General features: G+C 46.5%; 1 protein-coding gene across 1 annotated transcript in view; it reads left to right on the top strand.

Annotated features, from left to right (window-relative positions):
• The window catches only part of PLXNA4 (plexin A4), a 443,098-nt gene that overhangs the window by 384,762 nt on the left and 42,214 nt on the right, over nt 1-16,122 (top strand). Inside the window, exons 17-23 of the mRNA XM_041477472.1 lie at nt 470-563; nt 1,310-1,549; nt 2,479-2,625; nt 7,961-8,195; nt 8,564-8,706; nt 12,032-12,300; nt 15,809-15,875. Of these exons, the coding sequence (XP_041333406.1) occupies nt 470-563; nt 1,310-1,549; nt 2,479-2,625; nt 7,961-8,195; nt 8,564-8,706; nt 12,032-12,300; nt 15,809-15,875 (1,195 nt within the window). The remainder of the gene's footprint in view (nt 1-469; nt 564-1,309; nt 1,550-2,478; nt 2,626-7,960; nt 8,196-8,563; nt 8,707-12,031; nt 12,301-15,808; nt 15,876-16,122) is intronic.

The following is a 16,122-nucleotide window of genomic DNA, read 5'->3' as shown; positions in this document are numbered from 1 at the left end:
CTGCTGATGGTTGTTTAGATTGATTGACCAGTTGGGACAAAGCTGTGTCGTGACTGTCTGGAGACAGTCACGGGTTGTTTTTTAGTATTTTTTTTAGTATAGTATCTCTTTAGTATAGTTTTAATATATTATTAGTGTAATATAACCTAGCTTAATAAAGCAATTGTTCAACCTTCTGGAATTATGGAGTCAGAACTCATGATTCTCTACACTGGGGTCACCCTGCATTGATACCCAGAGGCTGCCTGACATGGCAGTTTTAGCAAGCCTTTGCCTTCACTTATTTCTCCCCTTATGAATGAATGAAAAATTATTTGGTTTGTTCTTCCTTCCCTCTCTACTGGACCGCAAGACATGGTCAGACACCTTACAACCAACATTTAGGGACACAGATCACCCATTCCTGGTGTGGTGAGTTCTGACATCCATTAGCTGGGTTCATTCTTTAATTCCATTTCTTATTCTCCAGTGGCAACACTCCCATTGCTGTGTGGGGAACTCACCTGGACCTCATCCAAAACCCCCAGATCCGGGCAAAGCATGGTGGAAAGGAGCATGTCAATGTGAGTATGACTGCAGAGCTGGGGAGGGGACATGCCACGGTGGGGACAGGGGCTGGCTGACAGCTCTGGAGCTTGAAATCTCCTATTGCAGCCCAAAAAAGAGGGCATGATTTGTTTCCAGAAATATTACCCCATCCCTGAAGGACACACACAAAAAAAGAAGGTTTTTGGCAGGGCTGGAACCAAACTTCAGGGTCTTCTGAGACCTTCACCTTTGTCTTTGCTTCTCCAGCTTGCTGGGATTCATTTCAGGTAACCTGATATCCAAACTGGAATCCTGAGCACGACTGAGCATGCAGTGCGCAAACACTTTTGGAAAAACTACCAGAGTGTGAGACCTAATTGCAAGGTCGTAGTGAGGTTTTGACTAATCTGTGCTGTGCAAAAAATAAGGGAAGAAACTTCTATTTCTGGAAGGAAACTAAGTCAGGGAAAGATGCTGACACTGGCAACAGAAGAGGCACAGGAAGCCCTGTTGAAGTGCAAACTGCTCCACACACCTGCCCTAGCAAGGCTTTCCTAATCCCTTCCCAGCCTTGACTGTGTGATGGGGAATAAGAATAACCCATGGGAGTCTGCTCCTCCCTTTCCATGAGAGCCATCTGCCCACCAGGAAGGATGGGGATAATTCCCATAAACACTCCTTGTTTTGGGTCTTTTCCCCAGAACTGTGAGGTGCAGAACAGAGATGACCTGCTAGGGTCCGTATTTCCATAAACACTCTTTGTTTTGGATCTTTTCCCCAGAACTGTGAGGTGCAGAACAGCACAGAGATGACCTGCCAGGCCCCAGCTCTGGCTGTGGACCCCAATCACCAGTCTGAGCTCGCCGAGCGTCCGGAGGAGTTTGGCTTCATCCTTGACAATGTGCAGTCCCTGCTGATCCTCAACAAAACCAACTTCACCTACTACCCCAACCCCATCTTTGAGGTTTTCAACCCCTCAGGGATCCTGGAGCTGAAGCCTGGAAGTCCCATCATCCTGAAGGTGAGATGGGGGGACCAAGGACTGGACTGAAATTCTGCCTCTTGCCTCTCTGTGCCTGCCAGCAACCCCATAAATCATCACACCAAAAATTTCCTCCATTCCTTGCCTCTTGCAGAACCATGTCAGAGTCACCATCAGCAAACACCAAGCACTGCCCACACCCATAACTAAAATTTATAAACTCCTGTGTGCAGCTTAAATTTGTACCCACTGCTGTTCACCAGAGAACATCTACCTTTGCAATGTGGCTGACAGCGAAATACCCAACTCTGTTTCACTTCTTGTTCATTCAAGACCTTCCTCTCACCCCTGTTTTAACCCAAACCAGTCCCTTGCAATTTCTGTAAACTTCACAGCAACACAGAGAAGGAATTTTTTGATGCAGCATTTCTGTATCACTATTTTTACATGGTGAATATGCAAAGAAGTTATTTCACCTGCTGATGCTTTTTGCATGTTTGGAAAGGGGTCTGACTTGCTTGCCTGCCTATGTTTAGTGAGGGCTTTATTGTGCAGGACTTAGGGAACATTTCCCACTCAGCTGCAGAGAGGGAGGAGCAGGACAGGCCGTTGTGGCTGCTTTGAGTCTGTGACCACTCACGCTGTTCTCTGCGTGAGTTTCCAAATTGGCTTTTCCTCTCTGTGTGAGCAAATGGCGAACTACAAATGTCATAATAGAATCATATTTAGCTTGGAAGGGACCTTAAATATAAGGATCTCATTCCAACCCCCTGCCGTGGGCAGGGACACTTTCCATTAGAGCAGGCTGCTCCAAGCCCCATCCATCCAACCTGGCCTGGAGCAGTCTCAGTGATCCTATCAAATGCAATATCAACACCTGTATCCCAGGAATGAACCAGAGGGGGAAAGAAAGCTCTTTCCTGACGTTTATTTGGTTATTTTGGGGTGTGATGTTCCTTTCTGTGCAGGGCAGGAATCTGATCCCACCGGTGGCAGGAGGCAATGCCAGGCTGAACTACACCGTGCTGGTGGGGGAGAAGCCCTGTGCAGTGACAGTGTCAGACGTGCAGCTCCTCTGTGAGTCCCCAAACCTCATTGGGAGGCACAAGGTGATGGTAAGTGATGCCTGACCCTCAGCCCCTTCTCCCTGGGTGGCTTGGGAGGGCACAGCAGAGCTGAAGAGCTGGCAGAGGCCTCCAAGGGGTTTGCATCCAGGTTTGCCTTCCCAGAAACATCAAGGCTCCTTTTTGGTGTAATAGTCTCATCAAGGGAAGTTTGGAGAAGTAGAACAGTGGAAAAGTGACCTGGAGGTCTTTGTGGACAGTGAGACACCATTCATAATCAAACCCCAGTAGGAGAGTTTGCCTCCCTTCTGTTTTTGTATGGGCTGTATGAACCCTGATTCCCACATGAGATCATGTGTAAGATGTTCCTACATGAAATTGTTAAATTCAGCTTTGTTGACAGGATGGTGACTAAACTTTGCTTTTATGTAGGAGAAAAAAAAAAAAAAAAACCAAAAAAAAAGCAGGATGCGGACAATAGTGTGACTGGACTTCAGAGTTTTGACTTCTATAAAATTTAGTGTGCTCCTACAAATCCTTCCTAGAACCTGGTGATTACATCAGAGGGAGCTTCTCATCCTCTCACTGTTTATTTATTTACTCCATTTTTTACTTTCCTCTCAATAATTTGAATTCCTTGATGCTGGTGCTTGATAAACATCATATCAGCAAACACCCTGGAGTTGTACCAAGCTGTGGGTGGGAACAACAAAAGCTGACAACTGACATCAGTGTTTCTCATTCCTTGTGAGCAACTGTTCTTCTGTTGTGCCTCTCAAAGCTGTATCTGTCACATATTAATTTATTTACTTCAGAGAGTGTGATCTTTAGAAATATTTTCCTGGGAACTTTTAGGAAGCAGAGTTCATGATGACCATTTTGGGTCTTGTTTGTGGCTGCTGCTGGGATCCCTTGTAGTGGCTACTTAACTTCTCTGTGCCAAAGTTTGTCATCTGGAAAACAGAGGTAATAATCCTTTCCAGCCATGCAAATACACCATGACTCTCAATTCATTGCAAAGCACATTAAGACTCTCCAAGAAGAGCAATAATGAAGTGAGAGATTTTCTCTGTGTGAAAACCAAAGCTTTTGAGCGTAGCAATAAATGTTCCCTGTCATTTTCATGGATATGATTAAACATATGGTTAGATGGACAAAGCCAATCCTGGGGGGAGAAAACTCAAAGCCAGGTGAGCAATAATCAACCCCTGGGGATCCAGGATGATGGACATCTGGCCAGGCTGCACTAATTGAGAAGACTCCCCTGCTCCTGCAGCTTTGGACAGTTTAAGTGAAGCCAAAGATTAAAAAACAATCCCTTTTTGAGGATGCTGGTCAAAGAAGGGATACTGCTGGGAAACTGGGAAGGTGATGGAGGTGCTCAAGGGTGGACTTTGCATCTGGAACCAGGGCTGGAAAATGCCTCCTCCAGCATGGCACAGCATCTCTGCTGCTCAGGCTGGGACTGTGTTTCACACAAACTGATGCCTCAGGTTTTAGCTTTTCTATTTTCACATTCTGAGCTGCTTTAGTGTGTGGGTCTGAGCTTCACATTATGGGATGGTGAGCTCTGTGCACAGAGCAGGGAGACAAAACAATTCCTGCTCCAGCTGGGCACCAAGGACAAATGATCCAAATCTCAGCCCCAAGAGCACAAACCCCGTGGGCTGGAGAGAGAAAAACAAGCAGGATGGGAGTGCAGGGGCTGAGCTGGAATTGGACACTGAACTGCAATGTGCACATGGAGCAGAGCTGATCCCAGGGAGAGACCCCGGGAGCGTTCGTGCATTTTGGGACCATTTGGGTTCATCTTGGGGGCAGCCCTGGCTGGGCTCTTGTGCTGCCCGAGGGGCATCCATGGAGGAGATCCTTTCAATCCATCCCTGCTGTATTCTGTAACTCCAGCTGTTCTAGCTCAGCCTTCTCAAGGCATCAAAACATCTCTTTGATGGCCAGGATAACTGATAGAAGTTCCTCCTCCTGATTTTGCCAAAGACTTACTCTCTGACCTTGAGAAAATTGTTGAACAAACCATTTCTTGCAAAGTGAGGTGACACAAGCTGAGAGGGAGCCATGGGAGTGAAGCAACTGGTGCAGCACAGAGATTATTTCTAAGTGAAGGAGCAGTGGCAATGACACACGTTGATGTCAACACGCTTTTGATCTGTCTTCTTTTGAGCTGTCTGATTTTGAGCTGTGTTTTACACAATGACAGAGTTAAGTATTTGAAAAAAAAAATATAGCAAGGAAATAAAAGGCTTGGGCGATGGTTAAAAAGAAGACTGACTAAAAGTCAGAGGCAAGTTTTTCCAAGGAAAACAAAGAGATGTGAGGAAGATCCACGAGTGGCTACACCAGAGAAGATCTGCAGGGATGATGTGGAATGCATCTGAAAATTTCCTGGTTTCTGACACATTCTGGAAAGTACCCCAGACTCTGTATAACGAATGGAGAAATGGTCGAATGCAGCAGCTGAAGGTCAGGGCATGATTCATCTCATCCTTAAAGGGATAATTTTATTTGGCCAATTTTGCACCAGGAAAGACACTTCTTCAGAACTCCTGAACTCCTACAGGTGGCCACTAAGACTCCATTGGAGAAAACCAGGCTCTGACAGAGCCCATTTAGAACATTTAGTCTAATTTAGGACAAATTCATGATTAATAGTCTTTAAAAATGACCAGATTATTGCTCTTTGGTGGGTTCATGGTCAGCCTTCTGGAAGTTAAAAATAGCTTCCTTCAGAACCACTTGGTGGATTAAGAAGTACAGTAGGGCTGTATGCACATATTTTCTTGTGTTTCTTTTAAAAGCTCACAATAACACTGCAGCCTCGTAGACTTTCTTCTTCAAGAGCCAGATTCCCTCAGATCATGACAGCTTCACTTGTGGATTGTGAGACCTTCCCAGTGATGAAACCACCTTTGAAGGGGAACACACTGGGCCTGACTTTGAACACCTGCTTTTTTGGAGCTTAGATCCCCTTGTCATGAATGGAGAGAAATGGGAACTTCCACTGAATGAAACTCCTCGTCTCAATGTCAAAGGTGTCGGGAGCAGCTCACATAAATCACATCCTGAAAGTGTTTTTTCTCTTTGTTGGCTCTGGAATCATGCTGCAACATCTAACTCGGATGTGCACATGGAATATTTGGCGAGAGAAATCCCACCCATGGAGACGGGCTGTTCTTCCAGCTTTGAGGATGGATCTGCACTGTAAACTTGGGACTGGGGGTGTTTGAGTCTAGTCTGATATTCCTCTAATGGACTCATCTGACTGCAGGGCTTGGAGAAAGAGAAAATGACAAAGAATTAAGCAATTTATTGACCCTCTGACAGGAAGGAGAGTGTGCAAGCTGTGAGAAAATTTTGGGACAGTGGTCTAGGGCAAAAGGGAACAACTTCCAGTGCATGGATTAGGATGTGATTTTGGCAGTTTGCCTTCTCAGCTGAGCAGGCTACATTCCAACAACAAACCTCAGGATTTATAAGTGAGCTGGATCTTGTATCTTGAAATAGATGGAAAACTCATTACTGCTGCATCCCAACTGTGTGTCTAAGGTTCCTTAGCCACTGAAAATGCTCTACAAGCCATCAGTGTCATGGTAGCAATTGGTCATCTTGAAACTATTGCCTGAACAGATGAGTTGAGGATTAGTTTTGTTTTTCATTGTGGACATTTCATGTCTCCAGACACCAACCCAAAATGGCATGAGACGGCCTTGTGGATGGAAATTAGCTGTTTTCAGGCATTCACTTTGGTCTTGCCCATGACATAAGGATTGTAGTTGTGTTTCTTTGGCCACTGAGGAGCAGCCTACACCTGGTGGCAGAGCAAAACAACCTTCTTCCCTGAGGCTGCAACTGGGGCTGCAATAACTTCTAGGAGATAAAGTCACTGAGATTCATGTGCTCAGAAAGGGCTGGGGTGGAGAGCACCTGGGAAAATTCATTAATTCATGATTCTGCCCTGTAGTCTCTTCTGCTGGCTCCAGCTGGGATAGTTTCTTCTCCTGCAGCCTAGAGAGGAAACCTGAGTAGGTGCCTGAGCTGAGATGGGGGAAACCCTGGGATTAATAAGTGTCCAGGCAGGCTGGAGATTAACTGAGAACCAGTGGGATGCAGGACAAGGCTGAACACCAGGCTGGGGTGTGGGGGAGAAACGTGAGGAAATGTGAGGGAGAACTCCTCACAACGGAGGAATAAAACAGTTTAATTCCACACTGTAGTGGGCCCAGGTGCAATGGGACTAGGAAACAGTCAGCCCTGAGGTTTTAAGTGCATTTTCTGCCTGGCAGCAGGAGTTTGCCCTTTGTGCAGCGCCAGCTGTGCCTCTCTGTGACACAGCTCAGCTGGGGTGAAGTGATGGGGCTCATCATCCTTCAAGCTTTTGGCATGGCATCTTCCCAGCTTTCTGCTGACCCACAACCAGCATTCCCAAACCACAACACAGCCCTAGAAGCCTTTTTATACTCCAGGCCAGCCAGCAGAGCTTTTCTCCCACCACTCAAGCGTTGCCTGCTCTACAAATAGCTTTGAACAGCCCTGTAGTAGCCTGAAGCCAGTGGTATCCTGTGGGATTCCTGTTGGGAATGGTGTTCATGTTGTAAAAAAGGGCTCTAAGGAACTTGCTTCAGCAGAACAGTTTGTTGGGCTTGCAGCAGGAGGCCTTGCAGGGTTTCTTTCTCGTTGTTAAAACCAAGGCCCTTTCACAGCAGCTTCTTCCAGAGGCTGGAAGCAGCTCTGGGAACCTCTGGAAGTACATGGAGAACAAAAAGCTGTGTTCAACTCCTACTGGTGCACATCTGCAGTCACCCTGACAATGTGTGGCTAGGATAGGGGCTGTAAAGAGAATGGGCCAGGCTTTGTGGGGTTTGTGGTGGTTTTTCACTATCCCAGAGGCTTTCAAGTACAGCTTTATCTGGTGGGAGAGTCAAAGAAAATAGTGACTCTGATTTCTGCACTCCCACTGCACTCAATGAGTCAAGTCTCCTCTGCCCCACTGTGGGGTTAGTAGCCATCAGACCATACTTTGAGCTCTGTGTTCTGTGTGTATTTTGGGACTGAGTGACCTCAGTGCCCCACACAACACATCAGGATGGGGAATGAAAAATCCAGAATGAAATCCAAACTGATAGGAGAAATTGTGACCGGCAACTTGTTTCACAAATTCTTTTGTGGCTGGGTTCATGGTGACTGCCAACAGAGGTGATTCTGTCTGGCATTTCAAGTGTTTTTAAGCTGTTCCATATCCAAACACCTCCCCTTTTGGCTTGGGAGACAAGGGGATGTCACCATTCACCCTCAGCCAGGACGATGACAGAGCCCCTCTGCACTCCTGCTCCTTTGACAGTTTCAGTGCAGCTCTTTGCTGCTTTCCCTCTAGGCTCGTGTAGGAGGGATGGAGTTCTCTCCAGGGATGGTCTACATCTCCCCAGACAGCCCTCTGAGCTTGCCAGCCATCGTCAGCATCGCGGTGGCCGGCGGGCTGCTCATCATCTTCATCGTGGCCGTGCTGATCGCGTACAAGCGCAAGTCCAGGGAGAGCGACCTCACCCTCAAGCGCCTGCAGATGCAGATGGACAACCTGGAGTCCAGGGTGGCCCTGGAGTGCAAAGAAGGTAGGGTGAGGAAGGCAGGATGACACTGTGTCAGCGTTGGAGACATCCAGATGTAAAGCTTTGAGCCAAAGCACCACAGTGTTGAACCCTGTGGGTGTGGCTCGAGCCTGGGTCTAATCTGACTTTCCTTGTTTTCCCTTAGTTCAGACTTTCTCCACCCTCTCCTAACTGGATTTGATAATTCAAAATCATCACAAAGCCTTGGCACAAGTCCCTGGGGAAAGGCAACCCTGCTCTCATCCACCTTCCTACTCTCCGAATGTTGCCTTATTCCTTATTCTCATTCATGAGGGTTGGGGGATTTTCCCATTCTGGTGAGGCTGATCTGGATTTTCACTGTTCCCTGAGTTGTTCTGTTTTTGTGCCAGCCTTTGCAGAGCTGCAGACAGATATCCATGAGCTGACAAGTGACCTGGATGGAGCTGGGATCCCTTTCCTTGACTACCGAACCTACACGATGAGAGTGCTTTTCCCTGGCATTGAAGATCATCCAGTCCTGAGGGATTTGGAGGTAAAACAACAACATTTCCTGCTTCTAACTCTTCTCATGCCTCCCTGTTTGGTCCTGAATTTCAGAGATTCTGTCTCAGTGGTGGGGATGTGAGGATTTTACAAGGGGTGAAACAGGTCCTCATTAAAAATCTGGGTTGAAGGGGGAAATGTTTTCTGTTATCTTAGATCATATTAGATCATAAAATCATTTAGGTTGTAAAAGACCTCTAAGACCATCGATTCCAAACATCAGCCCAATGCTGTCAACTCCATCACTAAACCATGTCCCCATGTGTGACATCCACACACTTTTTGAAAACTTCTAGGGATTGTGATCCCACAACTCCCCTGGACAGCTTGTTCCACCATCTGATTATCCTTTCAATGAAGAAATTTTTCCCACTTTCCAATCTAAACCTCCCCTGGCAAAACTTTGTTTCCTCTCATCCTGTCACTTGTTACCTGCTAAATTCTGTCTGATCACTCACTCATTTGGAAAACTCATAAATCATAGGTCTGCTCGATTAAGCTTCTCTTTGGTCTTAACTCTTCTGTGCCTTGAGTTTTAGAATGGATTTAATATTTTCTGCTGTGCAGGGGCAAGGAAAACCTGTTGTATGACAGAGAAGATGTTTGCCTGTGTCATCGAGCTTTGCATGACCCTCACACAACTATGAGGCCAGGTTTTCTTTGTGGCAACCCCTATAAAAATAAGCCCCTGTCACTGAGGGAGGTTCATCTTTGCTGCATTCTGGTTTGCAGTGAGGTCAGAAAACCACAGTCAGTCTGTCCATACCCTGCCCACATCTTCCTCCTCCACCCTGACTCTCTGGGTGGAGATTTGTGAGAGGTTGTTCACAAATTTTGGGGTATACACAGAGCCTGTATCACCTGAGTAGTGACAAGAGCTTGATGGGAGCCCAGGTGAGGTTTTCCAGGCTAAAATCTGCTCCAGGCTCTGACAGATGGACAGGCTCTGCTCTAGGAATACCTGGGTTGGAGAATCAGGAGCCACACCATGGCCAAGGTGTTGGCTGAGCTCTCTGCAAAGCCTCTGGCAGGCTCTGAGCTCCAGAGAGGTTCTGGCATGGCTCTGGGAGATTGCTGGAGGCCAGGCCTGGGCTTGGTTGGCAGGAATGAGGAGCAGGAGCTGGCACAGGCAGGCCCACGCTTGGCTGGCTGTGTAATCAGAGATGCCTGCTCGGCTTTGCTCCTGCCACTCGGAAGAGCGAAAATTCATCCGACTGTGTGGAGAGAGACATTAAAAAACCTGATCTGTCAGCAAGGAGGGCTTGTGGGACTGGGTAGGAGGCTGAGTTACACCGGCTACCATACGGATTTGGAGAGCAGGTTGAGTGGCATCCAGCTGCTTTCCTTCAGGACGAGCAGCTCCAACAAACGAGGAGGAATGAGGGGTGCTGAACCTCCCTCTCACAGGTGTGCACACACAAACACTTCCATCATTTCAATCCCTACATTCACTAACCCCATCCAGCTGATCACAGAACAGCATCTGACCCCTGCAGAGGCCTTAGCATGGATGCTCCCCCATGTAGATACACACTGAGCTAATGTTTCAATCCAACACTTTTGATCTCTTCTTTCTTTCATTCCATTCGTTGGGGTTTTTTTCCCCTTAATCCTTTGTAAACCTTCACCATCTCTCTCAGTGTCAGCATCTTTGGCTACCAACGTGAAGGCAGCTCCCATTCTGCTCCCTTCTCTGTAGCACCCAGAAGGAATTGCTATTTATTGCAAAACGCCCCAGCACAGATCCCACAGTGAGAAGGTCTTACTTATTTCCAGTTCATTTGCTAATTAACTGCTTCCAGATGCAGCACAAAATACTTTTCTAGTTATTTTGTTTTAATTCTCCATAATAACCCAGGGATAGACAATATTAAATGTTCAAGCAAGTGAGTTAAAAATAATTATTGGCAGGATGGGTGGTGGTGGTTTGTTGGTTGGTTGCTTGCCTCAATCTATTTAGGAAGTAATTTATTTGTTGGATGCAAAAAGAGTGCAGAACTCTAATTTCCAGAATTAAAAAGTAACAACTCTATAAGGGGCCTTGCATTGCTTGGCTGTTTATGCAAGCCAACTTATTTTGCATTGAAGTGCCAAATTTGGGTGGTTATTAATTCATATATGCCTTGGTGACATGTGTTACTCTGTGGTGAGACCCTCCAGCTTCCAAGAAAACTTTTCAAGGGCTGGAAAAGCTTCAGCAAGTAGAGGGATGAGTTTGGGGTTCTCTATTTAGGTTCCATCTTTGCCTAGAGCCAGAAGGATCAAAAAGACCTCTGTGGAGCCCAGGGTCCAGCACTGAGGTCCTAAATTGTTCCATCTAAAAATGAATTCATCAGCCTCTCACAGCTGAGAAATAAGGGACTTATCAATCACTCTGCCTCCAAAACACCTCAGCTCCCAAACCCAGGGGTTCTGCTGGAGCTCAGGGTGTCCTCTCACACCTTCATCTGCCTTGCTCTTCAAACCAAGGCCCAGTTCCATGGTCACCATCTCAGCCACTGCCTCACTGCCTCTCTTCATCTCCTCAGAACCTCATCCTGGGCTCTCTTTCCCATTCACTCTTTGCTGCCTCTCCCAGCTCTCTAAAGCTGAACCCTACTCCTCTGCAGGCAGGTTTCTTGCAGGAATGAGAAAGAAGTTTTGGACTAAATCAGAGTAAGACTTCATTCTGACTAAAATAAAAATATAACATGGCATGGCAACACATTTAGGCACCAGAAATCCCTTTTGGATGTATGTCAACACAAGCAGGCCCCCAGCTGGGTAATAATTAGCATAGACTCCATGCATTTCAGAAGGCTGATCATAATAATCTTTATTAAGAAACAGATACTTTTATACCCTAGTTCACTACAGGTAGACGTAATTTGTCCTCTAATTAAAACATCATCACTATTGGCTAATTAAGAAACCACCTTTTGGTAAACAAATCTCCATAACACATTCCACATGTTCACAATACCAGGTGCAGCAAGTGAAGATAAGAATTGTTTCTCATTCTTTTCTCTGCTTTTCTCACAGCTTTTCCCAGAACAATGCCTGGGAAAGTTGTGTTTCTCTCTGTTGCCAGAGAGCTGCTGCCACAGATGTACTGATCAGAGAGGGGAAAACAGGACTGGAGAAATCATGTGGACATGGCTGGGAGTCTTCTCAGAGTTCCTAATCTTTAGATGATGTATGGATTCCCTTCCTGTCTTTCCTTAGCTGAGGAGCTGGAGGGATGAGAGCAAAGAGAGAGAGAGAGAGTGACAACAGGACATTCGACAGTGGGAAAATGAGGGAAAGGCAAAAAAACTCCCTTTCTTCTTACGCAGGTCCCTGGCTACCGTCAGGAACGGGTGGAGAAGGGCCTGAAGCTCTTTGCCCAGCTGATCAACAACAAGGTGTTCCTGCTGTCCTTCATCCGCACGCTGGAGTCGCAGCGCAGCTTCTCCATGCGCGACCGCGGCAACGTGGCCTCGCTGATCATGACGGTGCTGCAGAGCAAGCTGGAGTACGCCACCGACGTCCTCAAACAGCTGCTGGCCGACCTCATCGACAAAAACCTGGAGAGCAAGAACCACCCCAAGCTGCTGCTCCGTAGGTGAGGATGCCAGGGCATGGAGGGAGCCGGGCTGGGAGGGCTGTGCCTGTGTTGGGGTTTTGCATGGACGGGATGGGACTGATGGGAGATGTTCCTTGAGCTTTATTGCAGCCTCATTGTGTGGTTGAGACAATTGGAAGATGGCAACAGCTGATGTACAACCAGCAGGAGCCAAAGATTTCTTTGTGTCTTGGGTTTGCCTGCTCTTCCTCTGGGAATGCGGGGCAGGAGAAAGCTGCTCCTCTGGGAATGCAGTGGGCAAAGGCTGCTGTGCTGTTCCAGGCTCAGATTGTATCCAGGTAGGAATGCTTGGCTCCTGCCCTGGGCGGAGCATCTCCCCATGGGATGCTGGAATTTGATCAGCCCTGCAGGGACACTCAGTGGCCATGGACAGCAGAGATCTCCTGGAGGGAGGATTGGCTGTGGGAGAGATAAAGAAAACTGCCCATGAACAGAAGATAACTGCTCCTACTCTAACAGATAGAAATAGAAAACCCCCATTTCCAACCTAAGATACTTTGTTACAGAGCATTTAAAAACCTTTCTAGCCAATGGCTACTGCTAAAGCTTACAGACAATTATTCTAGCCAGTTACTAAAAGCACATGCACACCTGCTTCACACAATTTTTGCTTGTATGCTTTCTATTAGCAATACACAATTAAGCTTAAAACTTTCTACGAGATAAAGAAAACTGCCCATGAACAGAAGATAACTGCTCCTACTCTAACAGATAGAAATAGAAAACCCCCATTTCCAACCTAAGATACTTTGTTACAGAGCATTTAAAAACCTTTCTAGCCAATGGCTACTGCTAAAGCTTACAGACAATTATTCTAGCCAGTTACTAAAAGCACATGCACACCTGCTTCACACAATTTTTGCTTGTATGCTTTCTATTAGCAATACACAATTAAGCTTAAAACTTTCTACCTAAACCATTATTAAGCTTAAAACCTTCTACTATCTTGCTAAGTATATTTTTCTGCAGTCTTAAGGTCTATCTTAGCCAAGCCTGAAACTCAAGCTATTGTTTCATGTCCTTGCTTGCTTGTACTATTGTAACTTTTTCTACTTTCAGACTTTGCAGCTGCAGCTAGTTCCAAGTTTTCTGTTCTTTCGGTTTCTAGGGCCTGCTTTTACAGCTTTCTGCAAGTCTTCTTACCTTTACTATTTCCCACAGTGCCCATATAAACATCACTTTGGAGATGTTGATCTTGCTCCGTTCTAGGGCCTGCTTTTACAGCTTTCTGGAAGTCTTCTTACCTTTACTGTTTCCCACAGTGCCCATATAAACATCATCTTTGGAGATGTTGATCTTGCTCCATCTCCTTCCTAACCAAAAGGTAGTCAATGATCAAAAGTTACAGAACTAATCCACCTCTGAATTTTCATGTGGATCCTCCAGAAAGTTTCACAAAGACAGAAAAAGCTTCATCCTTATTTAGGGGCTCTTTGAATGCTTAAAATGTTAATTTATGCTTACATTTCCTTTTAATCTGAAAGCTCTGATAATGTTGTGTAGGACCTATAGGAATATCACTTATATGGTCTATTAAATCCCTGGTGAGAGGAATCAACTTCTTCTATCTCCTGCCTGGGACACGGATTTCCCAGCTTTGTTTCTTGTTCCTGAGTTAACTACGGACACGTGGAGAGTCTTCAGCTGCATTTTGGGATCTCCTTTCTCTTCCAGAGCTGGGAGTTAGTGGAGATCAGCAGAAGAGAGGGACAACAGAACTGGTTTCATACAGGGAGCAAGTTTGAATTGATGCTTCTTGGCCTGGGCTAAGGTTTAAACTCCACAGTTCTGGGGGAAACCTCAAATTTGTAATCTACTGCTCTGTAATTAATGTCCTTTCCTTGCCTAGGGAAGTGCTCCCTCTTCTGCCTTTAGGATGAGATTCATCTCCCTTTCACACACTGGACCAACCCTCCTGGTTCAAGGACCCTAAATAAAATCAGGAGAAGTCTTCTGGAGATGAGTGGCCTTTGCCACAGCTCAGAGCTGGCTCTGAGGAGCCCCCAGTTGATTGCAATGGACGGCTGGGACACAGAGGAGATCTCTGGTGCCTGCTGGGCTGGGGAGATTCTTCATCTGGCACAGGGCCCACTGTAAGAACCAGCAGAAAAGGAGCAGGAGGCAGTTCCTGGCATTCAGGGCAGCAATGCCAGGGGCAGAGGCTGGACTTTGCTTTGGCATCACTTGACTCCCTGATGTGGTCAAGCCCTGCAGCCTGGCTGGTGACCACCCTCCAGCTGTCCCCAGCTTCCTGCCTGTGCTTCTTCTCTGATGCTGGATGGCACTGCCTCCCCCCTTCATTTCCTCCTTTTCCTTCCCCTTTCTCCATCTCTTTGTCTTCCTTTCTTGCTCACTCTGATCATCCCATCTTTCCCCTTTCTCCTTCTTCCAGCTCTTTTCTAAGTCTAATCCTCTTTGTTGGACATTAGTTGTGGCCTTTGGAAGGAGAGCCAGTGAACCAAGAAGGCACATCCAGTGTTCCAAACCCTGGAAGCACCAGGAGAAGTCAGAGAAGGAAGTCCTGCACTGAGCAGCACCAGGACAGAACATGTGAATAGCTCAGTGCCTTGGTCAGATGTTGGTGTGAGGTCCTCAGACAGCTCTTTGGAGCAGCTGGATTCAACTTGGTGCTTCCCTTCCCTCCCCATGAGTCTGTGAAAGGGAATATTTTGCAGTCTGACAGAAGAAATGAGCTGATAGAAGTGGTTTTCCCACCTCAGCTGTGTCCAGTGTTCATCCTGCATGACATTTATGGCCCCAAACAGATTTTCTGGGCAGAGAGCACCGCAACAACAAGCAAGAACCCCTGCATGGCTTAGGTGAGAGCCATGACAAGGACCCACTTTAATTCTTCCAGGCAGGGACTCTTCTTTTTTCTTGCTTTCCCAAGTTTCTCTTGGTTTCTCTTGTTTTTTTCTCCAGTGCATGTGCTGAAGCCAGCACAAGTTTCTGCAGGAGAAGCTCACCCTGAAGCCTCGAGATGGATTTTTGTTTGATTGAGGACAGAGTGCTCAAGGGCAGAAGGATGTGCTCTGTGTATGTGCCACAGTGACACATTGAGGAGTGTAATCACTCCCAAATGCCAGGGAGATAGGCAGTGCCAGATAACTGTTCCCCAGAGACTTAGATCTGTCTTTCCAGAGTATTTATACAGCCTCCTTGACATATGGCCTCGCTCTGAGCTCCTCAGATTTGATGGATTTATCCGCCCTGAGCTCTTTGGAGAAGATTCCCTCAAATGTCATCAACTCCTTTTCGTTGTTGGAGAAACTGAAAAACAGACACACAGGGACTTGTAGTCACAGGAGAATCAACAGGGCAGCAAGGTTTTTCCTGCATGTTTCCTAAATCCAAAACTAAAACAGGGAACCTAGGATGTGCTAAATCCTGGTGGTGCCATGCCAGACTTCCCACTGGGCAGGAAGATGGACAAGGACAGGATTTTGATAGGACCAGCATTTCTAAATCTCTTTTTTCTCCACTTTAGGACAGAGTCTGTGGCTGAGAAAATGCTGACCAACTGGTTCACCTTCCTCCTCTACAAGTTCCTCAAGGTAAGAAGAGGAGCATGCCTGGAAAAATACCTGCTTTAAAGCATTTCTTCTTAGTGAGGATCAGTTGGGGTGAAAACTTCCCAGATAGAAAGTTAAAGGTGCTTTTTTTTTTTTTTTGCCTCTGGGAAGAGGTCACTGTCTAATAGGAGATGGGCTATTTTCTGTCCCAGGGAGAACATAAGAGGCACTTTGTTAGAGAGGCAACTTTTAGTCCCTTTCTTATACAGAGGTGGGATTTAAGGGTCAG

The sequence above is a fragment of the Pyrgilauda ruficollis genome, unplaced genomic scaffold (assembly GCF_017590135.1).
Source record: "Pyrgilauda ruficollis isolate IOZ18807 unplaced genomic scaffold, ASM1759013v1 scaffold111, whole genome shotgun sequence".
In the NCBI taxonomy this organism is placed as follows: Eukaryota; Metazoa; Chordata; class Aves; order Passeriformes; family Passeridae; genus Pyrgilauda; species Pyrgilauda ruficollis.
This window is presented reverse-complemented; position numbering and strand designations above follow the sequence as displayed.